Source organism: Oncorhynchus masou, chromosome 23 (assembly GCF_036934945.1).
Source record: "Oncorhynchus masou masou isolate Uvic2021 chromosome 23, UVic_Omas_1.1, whole genome shotgun sequence".
Lineage (NCBI taxonomy): Eukaryota > Metazoa > Chordata > Actinopteri > Salmoniformes > Salmonidae > Oncorhynchus > Oncorhynchus masou.
In genome coordinates this window covers 47,826,849-47,846,223 of record NC_088234.1, presented here as the reverse complement: position 1 = coordinate 47,846,223, position 19,375 = coordinate 47,826,849, and the positions used below count along the sequence as shown (strand labels likewise).

At 44.2% G+C, this 19,375-nt stretch overlaps 1 protein-coding gene across 3 annotated transcripts in view; it reads left to right on the top strand.

Annotated features, from left to right (window-relative positions):
* LOC135510959 (collagen alpha-1(XIII) chain-like) overlaps window positions 1–19,375 on the top strand; it is a 55,062-nt gene that overhangs the window by 14,493 nt on the left and 21,194 nt on the right. For all 3 annotated transcript variants that reach the window (XM_064932319.1, XM_064932318.1, XM_064932317.1), the window contains exons 5-17: window positions 1,104–1,139; window positions 2,833–2,859; window positions 3,149–3,175; window positions 4,943–4,969; window positions 5,108–5,134; window positions 5,299–5,325; window positions 7,780–7,842; window positions 9,616–9,699; window positions 9,853–9,894; window positions 10,006–10,023; window positions 10,648–10,674; window positions 11,156–11,191; window positions 12,625–12,651. In XM_064932319.1, the coding sequence (XP_064788391.1) occupies window positions 1,104–1,139; window positions 2,833–2,859; window positions 3,149–3,175; window positions 4,943–4,969; window positions 5,108–5,134; window positions 5,299–5,325; window positions 7,780–7,842; window positions 9,616–9,699; window positions 9,853–9,894; window positions 10,006–10,023; window positions 10,648–10,674; window positions 11,156–11,191; window positions 12,625–12,651 (468 nt within the window). The remainder of the gene's footprint in view (window positions 1–1,103; window positions 1,140–2,832; window positions 2,860–3,148; window positions 3,176–4,942; window positions 4,970–5,107; window positions 5,135–5,298; window positions 5,326–7,779; window positions 7,843–9,615; window positions 9,700–9,852; window positions 9,895–10,005; window positions 10,024–10,647; window positions 10,675–11,155; window positions 11,192–12,624; window positions 12,652–19,375) is intronic.

Below are 19,375 nucleotides of genomic sequence, written 5' to 3'. Positions count from 1 at the left end.
CACAACCAAAACAAACAGCATCCAACAAATGTGTAGAGTCACAAGTTGGATGTATTCATTGTGTGCAAGGAATATGGGACCAAATACTTAACTTTTTAGTACTTTATACACATATAACTGAATTTGTCCCAAGCCGAGTGATTAGAGCGTTGGACTAGTAACCGGAAGGTTGCAAGTTCAAACCCCCGAGCTGACATGGTACAAATCTGTCGTTCTGCCCCTGAACAGGCAGTTAACCCACTGTTCCTAGGCCGTCATTGAAAATAAGAAGTTAACTAAAGGTCAAATAAATCAATAAACTAAACCAATGATGAAGTCAGTTGAACATACATACAGCTCAACACTTTTTGCACGTTCAAGCACAAAACAACAGCAAGATTGAGAGAAAATGGTCCCATATTGTGAATAGTTTTTTTTAACCAGTGTTCTAGATTGTCTGTAAGGTTCATGTGCAAAGCATGTCATAAGCCATGTCCTTAACTGTCTTTTCAACACAGACAATCCCTTCCGGAGGAAAAACATGCATATCCTCCAACAACTAGTCTGGTCTCAGACATATAATCTGTTTCATTAGGAAAGTTCACCTCTTCTTTGTCATTTTCTCCCAGTTTGTCTTTACTGCCCCCCTCTCTTTTTCCTGGGATATTGAATGGCTTCCTCTAGTCCCACAGGCCAGGTAGCATATCCACACCTCGTGCAGAATGTCTTCAACCAAAGCATTTTCATGAATCATTATTGACATTTACTCATTCAGTTTATTTGGCTTTTTCTCATTCGCAGTCGATCTTGATTCGATCAGAAAGCGCCATCCTTTGTTTCTTTCATCATTCTAAGACTTTCCAGTGTTGGGTTTCTCCCTTTTCTTTCCTTTTGTTTTGAGAGTCAGTTGGTTTCCCCTCCACAACTCCCACAGCAGGCTCTCCCGGTAGTCTGCGGTAGCACTCGCCCTGTCAAGGTCAATTACAGCTCTGCCCAAATGTATTACTATGGAAGAGAAAAATGGCACCCTCTCACGCTGACCCTCTTTCACCAGATTTTCACCTCCAATCTTCCAGCAGAAAAAGAATCCCTCTAACTCAACATCTATTTCTGATTCACTTTAGGGACAGCCAGGAACTAGAGGCTTCCCAGGCTTCCCGGTAAGACTTATAATCTGTGTTTTAATGTTTTGGTTACTATTTTGCAAGTGGAGCTTTATTATGTCATTGAAGCTCCCAAATGTCAAAATGTTAGAAATAAGTTGTTTCCTGGCTGGTAATCTCCTGTGAGCAGATTCTGCGTAAACACGAAGTTGACCAAATTACTTGAGATTTTACTTTTGGCTTAAACGAGATTCCCTGGCTGGTTAAGTGCATAAGTGCCTTGATTATTGGTCTTGTTTTATTCAAATCTGCAGCCATTCTACTGTCTCCTTTATGCCTCCTGGTCAGGAATAGCACCATGTCCAATAACAAAGCTTGCTCTTTATGCCTCCTGGTCAGGAATAGCACCATGTCCAATAACAAAGCTTGCTCTTTATGCCTCCTGGTCAGGAATAGCACCATGTCCAATAACAAAGCTTGCCCTTTATGCCTCCTGGTCAGGAATAGCACCATGTCCAATAACAAAGCTTGCTCTTTATGCCTCCTGGTCAGGAATAGCACCATGTCCAATAACACAGCTTGCTCTTTATGCCTCCTGGTCAGGAATAGCACCATGTCCAATAACAAAGCTTGCCCTTTATGCCTCCTGGTCAGGAATAGCACCATGTCCAATAACAAAGCTTGCTCTTTATGCCTCCTGGTCAGGAATAGCACCATGTCCAATAACAAAGCTTGCTCTTTATGCCTCCTGGTCAGGAATAGCACCATGTCCAATAACAAAGCTTGCTCTTTATGCCTCCTAATCAGGAATAGCACCATGTCCAATAACAAAGCTTGCTCTTTATGCCTCCTGGTCAGGAATAGCACCATGTCCAATAACAAAGCTTGCTCTTTATGCCTCCTGGTCAGGAATAGCACCATGTCCAATAACAAAGCTTGCCCTTTATGCCTCCTGGTCAGGAATAGCACCATGTCCAATAACAAAGCTTGCTCTTTATGCCTCCTGGTCAGGAATAGCACCATGTCCAATAACAAAGCTTGCTCTTTATGCCTCCTGGTCAGGAATAGCACCATGTCCAATAACAAAGCTTGCTCTTTATGCCTCCTAATCAGGAATAGCACCATGTCCAATAACAAAGCTTGCTCTTTATGCCTCCTGGTCAGGAATAGCACCATGTCCAATAACAAAGCTTGCTCTTTATGCCTCCTGGTCAGGAATAGCACCATGTCCAATAACAAAGCTTGCCCTTTATGCCTCCTGGTCAGGAATAGCACCATGTCCAATAACAAAGTTGCTCTTTATGTCGAGAGCTCAGGACTATAAGGTTCTATCTGCAAAAAAATGATTCTGATATAATTGGCTTTAAAGTTCCAAAGCCTCATTGGTTTGAATGGGGTCAGCAATTGTTCTGTTGTTATTTTGAACATGTCAACATGAATTGGGGTATTTAGAGGACTATATAGGTAGAGAATATTGAACAGGACAAGGCTATGTCAATAACTCTATTTTGACAAAAATGCAGAACCTTGTAGTTCCAAGCTCTCTACGTTTTAACGTGCTTGTTTTACATTTTGTGTCAAGTTTGAAAACAAAACATACTCTATTCTCCATTTTTTTTTTCTTGATCTGGAAATTCCTCTCTTCCCTTCTGTAAGTAGGTTCATGTCAGTACCATGGTCTGTGCAGCCATGTGCGTTATGACTGCTTATAACCTGTGTTGAAATGTCCTCCCCTCTTTTTTGATCCTAGGGTCCGATTGGGTTGGACGGCAAGCCCGTGAGTTTCGCCCCCATTTCTGACAAACGTTGAATAATTGAATAATTGAAGTACTTTAAGGGCCTAGAATCTACCACCTTATGATGATGATGAGGATAATTAAGTTCATAATGATGAGGGTCATGATTGTAATAACATCTCTATTAGTATCATTATTGTTGTTATAGGACGGAGGTAATAGTGTTATTTATATTTCAAAACAGTTTCCCCAAGAAATTCAAAGAGACGTAGCTGTAGAAATCGATTTGATTCTTTTACCACATGCATTCACTCTTTTCTGCACACACAGGGGCAAAACGGCTTGAAAGGAGACTTGGTAAGCATCGTTTTACAACACCGTTTTGCAGTTCATGTGAAACTGTAGGCATTTTGCAGTCTGTAGTGTAGACATACACTCCTGCACTTCCAAAGGACTCCAACACTGTCTTTATGCGTTTTGAATGCCTTACAAATGTGATCACCATAAACGTGCACGTCGGTCATTTCTGCTTAAGCACCATTTGTTATCCAAGTGAACCTCATAGCAGGTTGTTTATCTTGTGCCCTAAGTGTAGCCACTAAATCCATTGGGAAAACACTGTTGTGGCCTGATTTCTTTTGTGGGGGGAGTAATGGGCTAGCAGTGGGTTGCCTGTTTTAAGTGACAGGGAGAATGTCTGGCCGTATTTAACTAGATGGGTTTTTCAGCTGTAATCCACTCTCGGGTTCTCAATCAGAGGTAAAACTGACCGAGATAAAGCACAAAGGAGCAAAGGCAAACAATCGGTTGACTTGTGCATTTCATGCATATGGTGATTCCAATTCTTTGAGAGTCAAATTCTTTGGAAACACTTAAATGCACCTCTAAATATACAGTATAAAAGAACCACAAATAAAACAGGCAGACCACAGAAAGCATCAATTGTTGCATAAAAGGATAACCATAAATATCTCCTCTCCAAAAGGATCACTCAAAAATGACTTATTTAGGATTCAGAGATATACACATTTCTCCACTGAGGTGTCAGGGGATACAGATGATATATCCCATTACTCTGACATCGTTATAGGCCCACATGAATCCTGTGAGGCTTCTGGATGAGACACAATGACTGTTGAACGTCCCGTACCCCTTCACCTCCAGCCCTGTGACCGCTGGACAAATCTCCTCTAGGAGGTTGAATCCTACTTTTATTGATCACCTTTCTCTCCAATCTCCTTTTTAAATGGAGATAAAACCCAGTTCACCTAAAGACTATATTCTTCTTGGACGATGGTTGTGGTGCCCCTGAAGGCTGTTTCTACGTCTGGTCCTCCAGGCCAGCGGTCTGGCTTTTATCAGGCCAGCTGCCGGCTTTAGGGGCCTTTGTGTCTCTGTTAGAAAGCCATTACTCTTTGTTGGACTTGGAGAGTTATCATGAGGGGCTTTGTTTTATTAGGGGTTATTCACGTCGGCTGTCTTTCGCTCGGAGCGTGTTTGGAGTGCTGCCTTCCTACAGAAGCTCACATGCAGGGAGCCGGCCTGGGCCAACACAAATGGCATGCCTGTCCTGGTCCAAGTGGGTGGATAATGTTCAATGTTGATTAATGTTAATTTAATTAGCCACTTTTCTTCTCCTCCCACACTCTCAAAAACTGTCAAACAATATTTTAACGGGTACCGAACGCCAGTCTGTTAAATGCATAAATGATGTCTTTCCAGTCTCCACAATGCCTTTATGGAACTCCTATGCGCCAGGGTCACGGTCATGGAGTGTGCTTGATGTGTCCAACTGTGCACTTTCCCTGGGTTCATTTATCAACTAGTCCTGCGCCACTGACAGATGTTAGACATCTCTCCCCAGGCCTTGATGTGTAGTCAAACGGAGCAGAGCAGGCTATGACAAGTGGTTGGTGCAGCCCTTTGGTTGGTGTGCCTGTTGGATCTAGCTGAATTCTCCTCATGTCCATTTATCCTCTTAAAACAAAAACCATTTATCCTCTTTTGTCACATACATGTACATTGAAATGAAAGGTTGCACTTATAAAATGTTGACAGTTTGATAACATTATGTTTTAACATGGTTTTAATCTGTTGATTGATATACTGTTTATTACTTTTTAGGGTCAACGTGGTCCCAAAGGAGTTCCAGTAAGTTTTTTCCCCTTTCAGGTTTTGACAGCTTTTCTGTTATTTGACATTAGTTGATTAATGTGTCTGTCTCTCTTCACACTGATCTGTTCTCTCCACTCATTCCTCTCTCCTTCTTCACCTCTGTTTACCTACCAGGGTGAATCTGGTCAGAAAGGAGAAAAGGTGAGTTTTTCAGTGACATTTTCTGAAGCTGTGAGAGCCTGGATTCACCCACAATGTCAGTGGTATAATCGACTGTAAGCCAACATACAAGTGTTTATTACAAAATGACAAGGTTTTTCGTTTGAATGGGGAGTCTCTAACTCACTATCCATCTCTCTCTCTAGGGCCTATGTGGAGACTACAGTCACAGGGTAAATGAATCATCTCATATTAATTAATGTATACCTTGGGAATGTTTATAGAGTGACTCTAGATGACCATGCTAAACTGTAATCGTTTTGTTGCTGGGAAAGTTGCCCCTCAGCGATCGCTTACCGCAGCACCGCAGTGGATGGTGCTAAAATGTAATTGTATGCTGAGTTGGAGTCTCTATGATGTGTTGTCTCTGTAGCAAATAACATTGTTCTCTTCACAGGTACAGACATAAACCAAGTTAATTGTGGGGTCTGCACTGTGATGGCAGTGTGTGGGGAAAAAAATGAGGCAAGACAAATGAGTCTGATGAGTAGCACATGCAGCACATACTGTTAGAGAAAAGGCAGCCCCATTATGCAAATCAGGCCTTCTCTCAGGGGCTTGGCTGTTTGAGTGAAAACAAGGCAATTACTGGTAGCCTGCTGGAGCACACACTACGTGATAAAGGTCTATGTGTGCGGGTGCCAAGAAAAATACTCTCCTGTGTGCTCAGGGATTGTTCAGATAGCTAAGTCCATTTCCAATGTAATTCAACCTCCCATTATGTAATGCCTTCTGTGAAGTCTCTAGTTTCCCCCAGTAAAGCATACTGTAAGAATCAAAGAGCCCATGACAACAACTCAAAGCATGTGGAAAATAATGCTTATTTGATATACTCTGCAATGTGTTTAGGCTAAATAAACAAGTACAGCAGAGAATGTGTAGTTGAGAGGGAGAAGGTCAGAGCATTTGGGGTTGTTTAAAACCTTCAACCTGTGCTGGTGCCCCCGCCATACTGTGCGTGCATTGGATTGTTTTCATAAACGTCTCGGGGGGCCCCCGGCACACACACTGCATGGGAGGTCCCTGCCAGAGGGTGGTTCCACTTGTCCTATAGGGGGAGCTGGGGGGGGGGGGTTGGTGTTTTTAGTAGTGAGACGTAGATATCAACAGTTATTATATGTGGGTGTGTGGCCCATGTGGGTGTAGGGCCTCTTTGTACAGGATCTTCCAGTGAATACCCTGGCTGCTGTAATTTCCAGTCAGGCTCTGATGTTTAAGGTTTGTGGGTGACCCCAAAACTGTGTCCCAGTCGTGCTGCAAAGACAGCCAATGCTCCACTCCCAGGCGTCCCTAAGCCTCTGTCCTCTACCGGTGGGGTCAACAGGTTACAGTAGAGTAGTGCTGTTCTCCAAACCAGGCCTGGTTCTCACACTGTCCACTGTTTATCTAGATTCAGAGTGGACATATTATGACAGATCGGCCTCAATTTTCAACTCTTTTCATTCATTATATTTCTGAATGCCAGAAAATGCAGCACATAGAGTAAAATACAGTATTGCCACTGAATGTGGTAGAAATGGTTTTGTGTCAAAAAGCCATTTTACGTCTACTTTTTGGGGAAATTTAAGGTGGTGCAACTTACGGCATGTGGGTGTGTACGGTGGATAGCTCCTGCAATGGTCCCTGTCTCTACTTATCAATAATCACATATTGTACATATTTCCTCATTGATACCTCAGCATATCATTTTTCTTGATCAATGTTATGTTCAATTTAGTTTCAAACGTCTTTGACACGGAAACATTGCTTTGGCAACTTCTGATAATATGGTAGGTTTAATAGCTTTAATATATATATATATATATATATATATATATATATATATATATATATACCTTCCATCAAGTTGGAAATATATACTCTCTGTTAAAAGTAGTCAAGTTGTACAGATCAGGTTCTGCTATATTTGAATGGAGAAAACAATGGGATCATACGTATTGTAGCCCTCTTTAAAGCTGTACTTGATAATGCTGGTGAATCTCAACAGAAGCGGCGTATTGTACAGCCCTGTGTTGGAGGATTGGCCACAGTAAGTCTGTACTCTCTTTGTGGCAAGACTGAATCCTGCCTGATCTCCACTCAGCTACAACAGGACAGGGGGCAGGAGTACAGTTGATCTGGGAGATTGATGTCTAAATAGCTCAACTGCTGCTTTTATACAAACACCCAATGGGGCTGCTTATTGCTTAAACTGGCAGCATTTTATCTGATCAATTACCATGTTGTACAGTATTTGACCTGAAGTAAGGTAGTGTATATCGTGGTATCAGTATCCAATCTGACCATCGAGGGACATCAACACTCCCTTTTGACACCAACTCCTGGCCCCTAATTTGCACTGTTGTTACTTTGCTCGCTCTCTCTTTCTCTCCCAGCTCCTCTCTCCTCTCTCTTTCTCTCCCAGCTCCTCTCTCCTCTCTCCTCTCTCCTCTCTCCTCTCTCCCTGCCTTGACATTTTCTTGCTGTTCACGCTCATGTTTTGTTTCTATTTCTCTCCTTCTTCTTCCCTTCCCAAACCCCCCTCCCCTTCTCATTCTGCCCTGTTTCCTTTCCCTGGCCTCCCGGTGAACTTGTTGCCCTGTGACTTTCTTACACCGCTGGCCACCTGTGCTTTGTGACCTCAGCAGATGTTGCCCATCACCGTGCGCAACATGCCTCAAATAAACCCTCTAATCCTAAAGCGCCTCAAGGTACATTTCTCTCTGTCCCTTCCGGCCCCTTTCTGCCTTTCTCTGGATGCCAACCGCTGTCGACCTCCGCCAAACCCTCCGTGATCCTCTGTTAACCCTCTATGGCACCTGGTTGTCTCAAACCTGAATTCTGTGATAAGAGGACAAGGATAGAGTCTGAGATACACTTGCTAGATACAGTTGGAACCCCAAAAATAAACAAAACAATACTGTTTACTTTGAGCATATTCGTGACCGTAGAGGGTATATGAAGTGGATTATGTAAATGCCCCAGGCTTCAAGGCCAATTTAAATTCCATTAAGGTGAAATTAAAAAAAATCCTAACTTGGCTTGTTACTTGGTCCAACAAATCCTGCTTTTCTGTGGGGGAAAATTATTTTTTTTAGGCAAACATAAAAAGCCTAAGCTTCTATGATTTCCATAACCTTAGCAAAGATATGAAAAGAACAAGAAAGAAAAGTCATTTTTCTGGCAGGAAGTGAGTCTCCAATCCTCTGAAAGGACCTCAGTGTCCCTTCCTGTGCCCAGAGTCCAGCCTGCTCTGTTAGAAAGAGGGCCCCTGGCACAGGTGGACCTCTGTTGGCATCCCTCCTCCATTTTGTTTCCCCTGGTGTGCAGTCTCTCTGTGCCAGGATGGAATACCTTGTTTGGAGACAATGCTACACACTGTGGTAGATCCAACACTAAAGACGTAGAGGGGAAATACCACTCAGACCCAGGCGGAATTGGCTCTGCTGTTTAAAATGAGCCCCTGGAATCAGCATAACGGAATGTGTTAATTTAATGGAAGTACACCTGGATCATAAATCATAGCTAGACACATCCGTCCTGCATGGAATTGATAAAATATGGATTTATTGTCGATGGATGTGTTCTGGGTTATCTGAGCCTTGATGTCCGGCCTGGTCACAGAAGCTCAGCTTGAGTTAAAGACGTGCTCCTTGTAAACACGGTGCAGTCTACTCCACAGTGATTAGGAAGTGTTTAAATTCAAGGCCAATATTGTGTATTATGAAGTTTCTAAAGTTAAACCACATGTACAGTAATAAATAATATGTTTGCGTAAATTTTTCATGTCATATCTAGACAGTCCTTTGTATAAAATGGAAATGACCTTGGAGATATGGAGAGATATGGTCTTAGTGTGTAAGACAATAAATACATTTCTAAGAAAGTGTCTTTTCTGAGTTTGGTCAAATAAAGAAAGTAGATGTTTGAGACATAGGTCAATGGGATCGTATAACCGTAAGCTAGACATTGGAATATCAAGACATGGTTAGTTGAGGTGTAGGCCTCTTTCCTCTTCGTATCTGTTCCTCGTAAATATGTTCATCTTGATTTTGTTTAGTCTTCTATTTTGTGTTGGTTAATTCCCCTAGCTGACAGTTGAGTTTCCTCAGACTGACACTAAAGAGAGATCAGTTGGCCCTTTTGGTGCCTTGAAGTTAGCACGTCACGTCGAGATCGTAAGATGCTGCAGAAAAGACAGCTTGTGCCTTTTTTATTTCAATGAGTTGGTACTGTTGAAAACACAATCTGGTTTTGACAGGATAAACCATTTGAAGCACACAAAAACACAAATATATCCTAATTTGAATTCAAAGTGGTATTCTCTCCAAACATGGTGCTTAATGAAAAGAAACACCCGATAGATAAGTCTAGATTCTTGCTAATATTGCCCGCCATAAAACTCCCAGTATGTGGAGTGCTTTGATGTGTTGCGTTGGCATGGCCTAGCATCACGTAGCAGATGTTAACTGTAGGTCTCTCAGCAGGGTGAGCCTGGAGCTCAGGGCCCACCAGGACCTCCCGGCCCCTCAGGGACCCCCGGACTGAACGGTGCAAGTGGACCACCGGTGAGTCCCCTCAGCCAGCTGACCACCACAATCAGGACTGGACCAGTGACTGCATTGAGGCAAAGGCTATGGCCATGGAAGTGGAAATTATATGAGTGTTTGTCCAGAAAAGTATTGTATCGGTGATGTATATTTTTTCTTAATCTGATGTAGGGTAAACCCGGTGAACCAGGAAAACCAGGAAAAGATCCAAGGGTGAGTTTGATTTATGCCTCTTGCAATTTCCTGGACTAATGTATTTTCCTAATGGAAATTTGGTATTGACATGCTTGTGACTTCTCCATCTTCCTTTCCCATTTTCTCCAGCTCCTGCCAGGGATGAAGGTAAACGTAATTTCTATTCTCCATAATCAACACCATTATACATAAACTACATACAAGTGGACACGTATTACCACTACGTATAGCTCCACGTATGAAACGCAAATGATCCGTGATTGACCCATATCTCTCGATTGTCACGTGGAGCTTCCAGTCATTCTGTATCTGATGTTCATGTTGGGAAGCCTTCAGGGTGTTTATTCCTGTTCTCTGTGTTGCTATTGGACTAGAGGACTATATTTCTCCTGTTTATTGCAATGGATTATTAAGAATGGGGAATTTAGATTGTGAAGCATGGAAACAGACAGGAAGGGCTTTTTTTTTAAAGCAGCTCGCCCAACCAATTGCTCCATTAAAAACTAAACCAAGTTCATATCACAGCCAGAAGTTGAAAGAAGTGTGCAGTGTATCTTTTGATTGGCTTTCACAACAAGGGATACCTTCCCTCAACTGGACTGTGGCAAGATATGGCCATCTGGTTGTAAACCAGTCTTTGAACTCCCCAAATTGAATTAAAGTAGTGCTTACTCTTTTGTTGACCCATCCATGTAATGAAAGAGGAGGCGTGTCTACTATACATGTGCTGTTTGTTACAGTGACTTTATATGAACCATTTTGTCATTTTAGGGTGAGCCAGGCATGCCAGGAATAAAGGTAGGTTTTGGATCTCAATTTAAGCTTAAACACATAGTTCAATTGGAATTTGTGGTCTCTAGAAACTCACAAATTGTGCCTTGCATGATTTATAGGAGGAAAAGTAAGGACTGTCTATTTTTCCTTTAGTAGTGGAATTATTTTGTATTTATTATCAAGCACCTGCTGGGATTAATGCACAACCAGAGGGAAGATATTTCCTTGAATCATCCCACGACTTGATTAATAAACACTCTGTTTGCTGCTTGTCAGAATGGCTACATTCATACAGAGAATGTGCCTGTCGCCAATGGGCTGTGTTCTCTAGCACAAGTCACAGTATGTCCAGTTGCTGAACGGTGGATTGTACAAATCATTGTGACCTATCTGTCTTGCTGTCGTCTGCAGTTCTGCATCCGGTTACCTTTTCATTCATTCATGTTCACCCTCTTCTCTCTCATTCTGTGTCTCCCCGTTTGACCTCTGTGTCTTTCTTCCATAGGGTGATGTTGGCCCTGCTGGTCCCGAAGGCCCCAAGGTATTTTTTATGAACATTATTACCTGTTGATCAGTCTCATTTGACCTATACCACTGACCATACTATCAGCAGGACCAGAAATCAGCATGCAGCCATTCCTGTACCTCAGTGTACTTCCTGCCTCACTGAAATAGCCCGGGTTTTGTATTAAGAGCTTAAACTACTCACAGTTTATTCTATTTATATACCCAGGCCCAACTGTAGCCTTTCTCCCCATTAAACATGGGCTCTTTCTCCCTCTGCTCTCACATTCTCCTTTAGTATTTTACTATACTGTATAGGAAATCTAGGGATGGACACAGTCTCATACCATCATTGGTCAAGGGAGCATTCTTCTCACACAAACCCATACACACTCTCTCCCACTGGGCTGCTGTCGGAGCTAACCTTGGCTTTGAAGTACTGTGGGGGGGCGGAGAGAGCTGTGCCTCTTAAACTATCCACGTGCCTGTCCTTCTCCACCTTTCCGTGGCTTAATGGACTTCCTCTGGAGGGCTCACTCTCACAGCCTCTGCCCTTCACTGAGCTGGGCTCAGCCAGCACATAGTGTGACTGCACAGAGAAGGGGGGGGAAGAGGGATTGAGGGAGAGAGAGACCGCAACAGCCTGCATGGCTCTCACATCCCCCAACAGAACGGGGTCACATCCACACGAGCCTCTAGAGCAGGTTAAACGTCTTAGCCATCTGGGCAATGTCAAACTGTTTGGCTGTCAGCAAACCACAGCCCCTCTATGATCCATGCTCAAAGTCATTAGTACACTACCTCAAGTGATATATTGAAAGTTTGATTCAAACTGGGCGAGTTTGTAAAAATAGATATTTCTGTATGATAATTGCCATTTAATGACTTATGTTTGACCCCTATTTTGGGGAAGTCTGGAAGAACCTACAGCTCCAAGCTCCCGGTTATGTTATAGCCTTGTAAACTCCAGCTTTCCTCAATCGCACTGTTTTCCCATGACAGAGCCTCAAAAAGCTTGGTCCAGTTCATGAGGAGGTTGGTCAACCCTACAGCAGGTTACCCGGAGGATGACCAAGACGAAGGCCATGTCCATGTTCTTATGTGAAGCATTTCACCCCTTTGAAAGTTTTGTATTGCACTTTAGATGTTCCGAGGTGTTTGAGGTAGTGAAATGTGAAGGCATTGAAATACAAACTCTCCCATGTTCCCACTGCACCCTGTTCCTTATGGAGGTCCAATACCTTTCTGGAGCTGCGACAAACTTTTGTTCACAAGTCCACTGCTTTCAGAGTCTATTGCACCACCTGGTGGCATTCTACAGGAGTGCAACTACATTTACAGAGGCAGAAGGAGAGGGTCTACCTCTCAACTCCGACTAGCTGTATGTTCGTGTATTGAAAAAGAAATCAAATGAATCCCTTATATGTAACTGTTTTGTGTTTATCTGTGTCGCTCTCTCTCCTTCCGTAGGGACTGAAGGGAGACCTAGGGCTGAGGGTAAGAGTCTTATTATGTCTCACCCTCTCTCTCTCTCTCTGTCTCTCTCTCTTTCGCTCTCTCTTTCTCTCTCTCTCTCTCTCTCTGTCTCTCTCTCTTTCTCTCTCTCTTCTCTCTCTCTCTCTCTCTCTCTCTCTCTCTCTCTCTCTCTCTCTCTCTCTCTCTGTCTCTCTCTGTCTCTGTGTGTGTGTTGTTGGTTAGATAGCTAGTATGAGCAATGGTGTCTCACAGGCTCAATGTCAATTTCTCGGACTGTCAAAAACACAAAGTGGGAGTTCTGGCAGCTTATTGTTTAGCCGAACACCTGCTGAGGCACAAATGCACCCCAGAGACCACACCCCACTGGCTTTGGTCCGTTAATATGTTTTCATGAATGGGCTGAATTATCTCACGAAAAAGCCTCATAGGAGAGGAACCTCCCAGTGAAAACATGTGGTAGTGGGTGTACAGCAGCCAGGTTGTTAATATCTAAAGTGAACCAGGAGTCTTTATCTGTAGACATAGACAAATCCTGGGCTGGTTCCTGAGTCTGGTCGAGATATCATCCCAGTTCAAAAAGCCCAAGTGGCATGGCCTTGTCCTGTGTAATTCCCTCCTGGTTAGTCGGGTGGAATATTCACCTCCCCCTTCAGTCAAGGGACCACCATGACAGGCCTCAGAGCCCAGAGGCTTAGATGCTGATGAGTGGAATACTTATTTCCCTTGGTACCATTGGTTGTCTTTTGATTTCCCCTATTTGAAATAGCATGATTGCTTTGCCCATGTCTTCCTTCTGATGTCGTCTCCATCCACACTGTACGGAGATGAGGGGAAGACAGGTCTCATAGGGGAGATGGGAGGGAAGGTCTAATGGAAGCCATATGTAGAGTGTGGCATCTTAAGAAGTTATTTTCGTCAATATCACCTCGCATGGCAAGATATCGATATGCAAGAATTTTAAAGAGAATTTGATCACTGTGGATGTCTGACTTGAGTTTGTTATTGCTTGTTTAAGATACTTACCCTTATAGAGTTTGTGCTGTTGAAATTGCAAATCGTCTTTAAATGATCTTACCGTTGATGCTTTCCTAAATCAGAAGGCAAACGTTTATTTCAGTCATCACAATATGTGGGCAAATGTGCTTTGGATGATTGATCTTATACATCATGTCGTGCAATCAAAGAAACAGACCAAACAATCCTAGAATGAAAAACGCCTTGTCAGAGAAGGCGCCACATGTTGGTGGGAGGAGCCTTCCTAGAAGAAATGCGTCTGTTTTGCCCATCGCTGCAGACCTCAATGCTTCAACAACAAAAACTAGGCTGCTCCCCTATGGGATTTGAACACATGTGGCCCCCAGTCCTTCTCAGTCTCTCATAGACACTGGCCTCTATGTGACGTGACCGACTGATGCAGTCCGGCCACTTGTTTTCTTATCTGTCAGCTCCCTGCCGTACTTTAAGTCCCATACGTTTCCATGGTGAACATTCCCGCTCCCTCGTCCCGAGATGCCCGACACAGTAGTAGCAGACGCCGTGTGTTTCCCCCATTAGACTCCACATATGGAGGGATTGGGAAAGAGAGGGAAAAACACTTCAAGGAAGGGTGCTTTTAGCAGAGACGCGGTATCCACAGCAACAGTGTTCGAGCCATTCCTCTCACAGTGGGTTGTGAGAGGAATGGCAAAAAAAAAAAATATTCTAAAGAGTAAGTGCTTTTGCAGGCATACACTTCAAACGGCACTAGATTCACCTTAGGATATGGGTCTGCCTCTGCCCAGGGGAACTTTGTTCTATATTTGTACTCACAATGTTGGATCAGGATTACTGTATTGTACAACCAGATTGTCATAAAAAGAACAGGTAAAGGTTTGTGGCATGGGCCATCATCGTTAATGTCCACATGGTGCCGACTACAAGTCTGACCGAGCTATATATCTCTCAAGGCCCTCACTCAGCACGTTACAGTCGCCAGGCTATACAGACGCCAGGCTATACAGTCGCCAGGCTACAGACGCCAGGCTATACAGACGCCAGGCTATACAGACGCCAGGCTATACAGACGCCAGGCTACCCAGACGCCAGGCTACACAGACGCCAGGCTATACAGACGCCAGGCTATACAGACGCCAGGCTATACAGACGCCAGGCTATACAGTCGCCAGGCTATACAGTCGCCAGGCTATACAGACGCCAGGCTATACAGACGCCAGGCTATACAGACGCCAGGCTATACAGACGCCAGGCTATACAGTCGCCAGGCTATACAGTCGCCAGGCTATACAGACGCCAGGCTATACAGACGCCAGGCTACACAGACGCCAGGCTACACAGACGCCAGGCTACACAGACGCCAGGCTACACAGACGCCAGGCTACACAGACGCCAGGCTACACAGACGCCAGGCTACACAGACGCCAGGCTACACAGTTGCCAGGCTACAGACGCCAGGCTATACAGACGCCAGGCTACACAGTCGCCAGGCTACACAGACGCCAGGCTACAGTCGCCAGGCTACAGATGCCAGGCTACAGACGCCAGGCTACAGACGCCAGGCTACAGTCGCCAGGCTACAGTCGCCAGGCTACAGTCGCCAGGCTACAGTCGCCAGGCTACAGACGCCAGGCTACAGACGCCAGGCTACAGTCCGCCAGGCTACAGTCCGCCAGGCTACAGTCCGCCAGGCTACAGACGCCAGGCTACAGTCCGCCAGGCTACAGACGCCAGGCTACAGACGCCAGGCTACAGTCGCCAGGCTACAGATGCCAGGCTAGACATAGAGGAAGTAGACAGGACAGCCATAGACCTCCTCCTCTGCTCTCCTCTGCTCTGCCTTCATAATGGCTAGCTCACCATTACTGTACAGTGGTTCGCCATTAGCCCTGTAATGACGGATGTCTCTCCCCCGGTCTAGAGGGCCGGTTGATTTAATGAGCCTGTTAGACTGTTAGAAAAGCCTGCTTTTCATCTCTCCCTTGGGTCAGAGCTGTGTGGGCACTCTGAGGCGCTCCTGTCAAGGTAAGCCGACGACAGAGACCCAGAGACAGGATAAGGTGACAGTGGTGCTCAGAACACAGGGGGGGAAAAGGTGTGTGGGGAGGTAGGCTTTGCCAAGCCTAGCGTTTCAGACACAGACTGTCTGTCTGATTGACTGAATGGGGATCTTCCCTTCCTCTACCCTCACTCTCCCTCAAAATCAGAGAGCCCTAGACCAACACAGCTGGAAAGCACATTAGAACTGAGAGGAAGACAGAAAGTCGGCCTCTCTATTCACCTACCTAGTGCTATTATTCCTTTCACTTGTCTCAGATCCGCTCTGACAGTGCTTGTAGCTGCGGTGGCCATTCTAAGGCCGTCTTACAGTATCTCACACTGTTTACGCCCTCTTTACTGGTGTATCAGAGGGATCATTACATTTTGTTTTGAACAGAGGATGAATCTATTCCCCTGTTACCTTCAGGGCATTTCCTCTGAACTGGAAAGGCCATGTCCGCGTCGTTTCAATGAAGAGATTAGCGTATTGATAAATCAAGCAGCAGGCATGTCAGTCGACAGATTACGCCCATGGAGTATCATACACACACACACACCGGTGTGAAAATAGAACCAGGGGGTGGAGAGTGACGGTGACAGGAAGGGATAGCTAAGTAGATGGGAGGAATGGTGTGAGCTGATTGGAGAAGCAGGAGATCAAAGCTTCCTGTTTCTGTGCTGTGTTTGCTGGGGGCCCCTGAGGGCCCCTCCATGTGATTAGAGCCGTCACCGCTCACCTGCCCTGATCCCACCCTGGTCAGGGTTCTGGACAGGAGGCCCGCCCGGCGCTTTCATCTTCCCAGAAACGGATGGACACTCTATCCCCACGTTTCGATCCCCTGACAGGTTGGTGTGAAAGCGTTCATGGGGCAGCTGGGCAGGCTGTGGTGGCGGGGCCGGGCTCTGGCTCCAGTACAGTCTGCAGTCTACTGACGCACCACCCTCACCCTCCCTCCATGGTGAGCCCCAACCACAGCACCTGTCAGAGGCTCCAGCAGAAATGCACTTGCTGTGTGTCTGTCAGTCAGGAGGGGGAGAGGAGGGTAGGGATTGCCAAGTTGGGCGATGCCACCTGCCCCTTTGTCAGACCCTTAGGAGTCAGCCTGCCGCCTTTGCTCTCTCCGCCAGGGACGTTCTATCACTCCTCCCTGTGTCTCTGTTCTTATTTGTTCATGTAATCGGGGTTTATTCTTAAGGATCTTGGTCATGGACATTGATCATTTGTTTTCATTACTTTAAAACATGATATGGCAAACAAAGAAGTATGCTTTGGTTGGTTGATGTGCTTCCAATTAGTATGTTTCATTTGAGCTTCAGTGTGTTTCGTCAACCCAAACATGCAATACTGTATGTGTGTTGTCCCGCATCTTGTTTGAGAATGCTGTGACTGTAGTTATTGATAATCAATGTGATCTCTTAGTATACCAGGAATGCCTGGGAAACAAGTGTTGAAGGTAGTTCACCATGTGAAAGTAGCCCCTGACCTTTGACCATACAGTGTATGCCCCTGACCTTAAACCATACAGTGTATCTGAGATTAAATAATAGGGCCACTCCAGTATCTTCCTCCCTCCAGATTGTTCCTCCCCAGACTGGTTGATCTATGACTACTTTTGAGAATGCCTTATATACAGTTGAAGTCGGAAGTTTAAATACACTTAGGTTGGAGTCATTAAAACTTGCTTTTTAACCACTCCACAAATTGGAGGAAAAAGGGGGAGGCTTGCAAGCCAAAGAACACCATCCCAACCGTGAAGCACGGGGGTGGCAGCATCATGTTGTGGGGGTGCTTTGCTGCAGGAGGGACTGGTGCATTTCACAAAATAGATGGCATCATGAGGCAAGGAAAATTATGGGGATATATTGAAGCAACATCTCAAGACATCAGTCAGGAAGTTAAAGCTTGGTTGCAAATGGGTCTTCCAAATGGACAATGACCCCGTCATACTTCCAAAGTTGTGGCAAAATGGCTTAAGAACAACAAAGTTAAGGTATTGGAGTGGCCATCACAAAGCCCTGACCTCAATCCTATAGAAAATGTGTGGGCAGAACTGAAAAAGCATGTGCAAGCAAGGAGGCCTACAAACCTGACTCAGCTACACCAGCTCTGTTAGGAGGAATGGGCCAAAATTCACCCAATTTATTATGGGAAGCTTGTGGAAGGCAACCCAAAACATTTGAAATTAAACAATTTAAAGGCAATGCTACCAAATACTAATTGAGTGTATGTAAACTTGTGACCCACTGGGAATGTGATGAAAGCTGAAATAAATAATTCTCTCTACCATTATTCTGACATTTCACATTCTTAAAATAAAGTGGTGAACTGACCTAAAACAGGGAATTTTACTAGGATTAAATGTCAGGGATTGTGAAAAACTGAGTTTAACCTTTCTAGGGCAGGCGGAACTCCTCGACAACATTCCGCTGAAGAGGCAGCGTGCGAAATTGAAAAATATTTTTTAGAAATATATAACTTTCACACATTAACAAGTCCAATACAGCAAATGAAAATAAACATCTTGTTAATCTACCCATCGTGTCCGATTTCAAAAATGCTTTACAGCGAAAGCACAACATATGATTATGTTAGGTCATAGCCAAGTCAAAAAAACACACAGCCATTTTTCCAGCCCAAGAGAGGAGTCACAATAAGCAGAAATATAGATAATACATGTATGTTTTGTTCAATAATGTGCATATTTATATCCAAAAATCTGAGTTTACATTGGCACCTTACGTGCAGTAATGTTTTGATTCCAAAACATCCAGTGATTTTGCAGAAATACTCATAGTAAACATTGATAAAAGATACAACTGTTATTCACAAAATTAAAGATAGACTTCTCCTTAATGCAACTGCTGTGTCAGATTAAAAAAAAAATAACTTTACGGAAAAAGCATAATCTGAGTACGGCCCTCAGAACCCAAAACAGCCAGAGGAATATCCGCCATTTTGGAGTCAACAAAGTTAGAAACAACACCATAAATATTCACTTACCTTTGATGGTCTTCATCAGAAGGCACTCCAAGGAATCCCAGTTGGACAATAAAAACGGATTTGTTCCATAAAGTTCCATAAAGTCCATCATTTATGTCCAAATAGCCACTTGTTGTTATTGTGTTTAGCCCAGTAATCCATCTTCACGAGGCGCAGGCACTTCGTCCAGACAAAAACTCAAAAAGTTCTGTTCCAGTCCTTTAGAAACATGTCAAACGATGTATGGAATCAATCTTTAGGATGTTTTTAACATAAAACATCAATAATGTTCCAACCGGAGAATTCCTTTGTCTGAAGAAAAGCACTGGAACGAGAGGTAACTCTGTCGGGAGTGCTCGTCATGAGACCAAGGCACTCTGCCAGACCACTGACTCAAAGAGGTCTCATGAGCCCCTCCTTTATAGTAGAATCCTCATTCAAGTTTCTAAAGACAGTTGACATCTAGTGGAAGCCGTAGGAAGTGCAACTTTAGCCATATCTCAATGTGTATTCAGTAGGCCAAGCTTTGAAAAACAAACCTCAGATGTTCCACTTCCTGGTTGAATTTTTTCTCAGGTTTTTCGCCTGCCACATCATTTAAACAGTTTTAGAAACTTCGGATTGTTTTCTATCCAATACTAATAATAATATGCATATATTAGCATCTGGGACAGAGTAGGAGGCAGTTCACTCTGGGCATGCTATTCATCCAAAAGTGAAAATGCTGCCCCC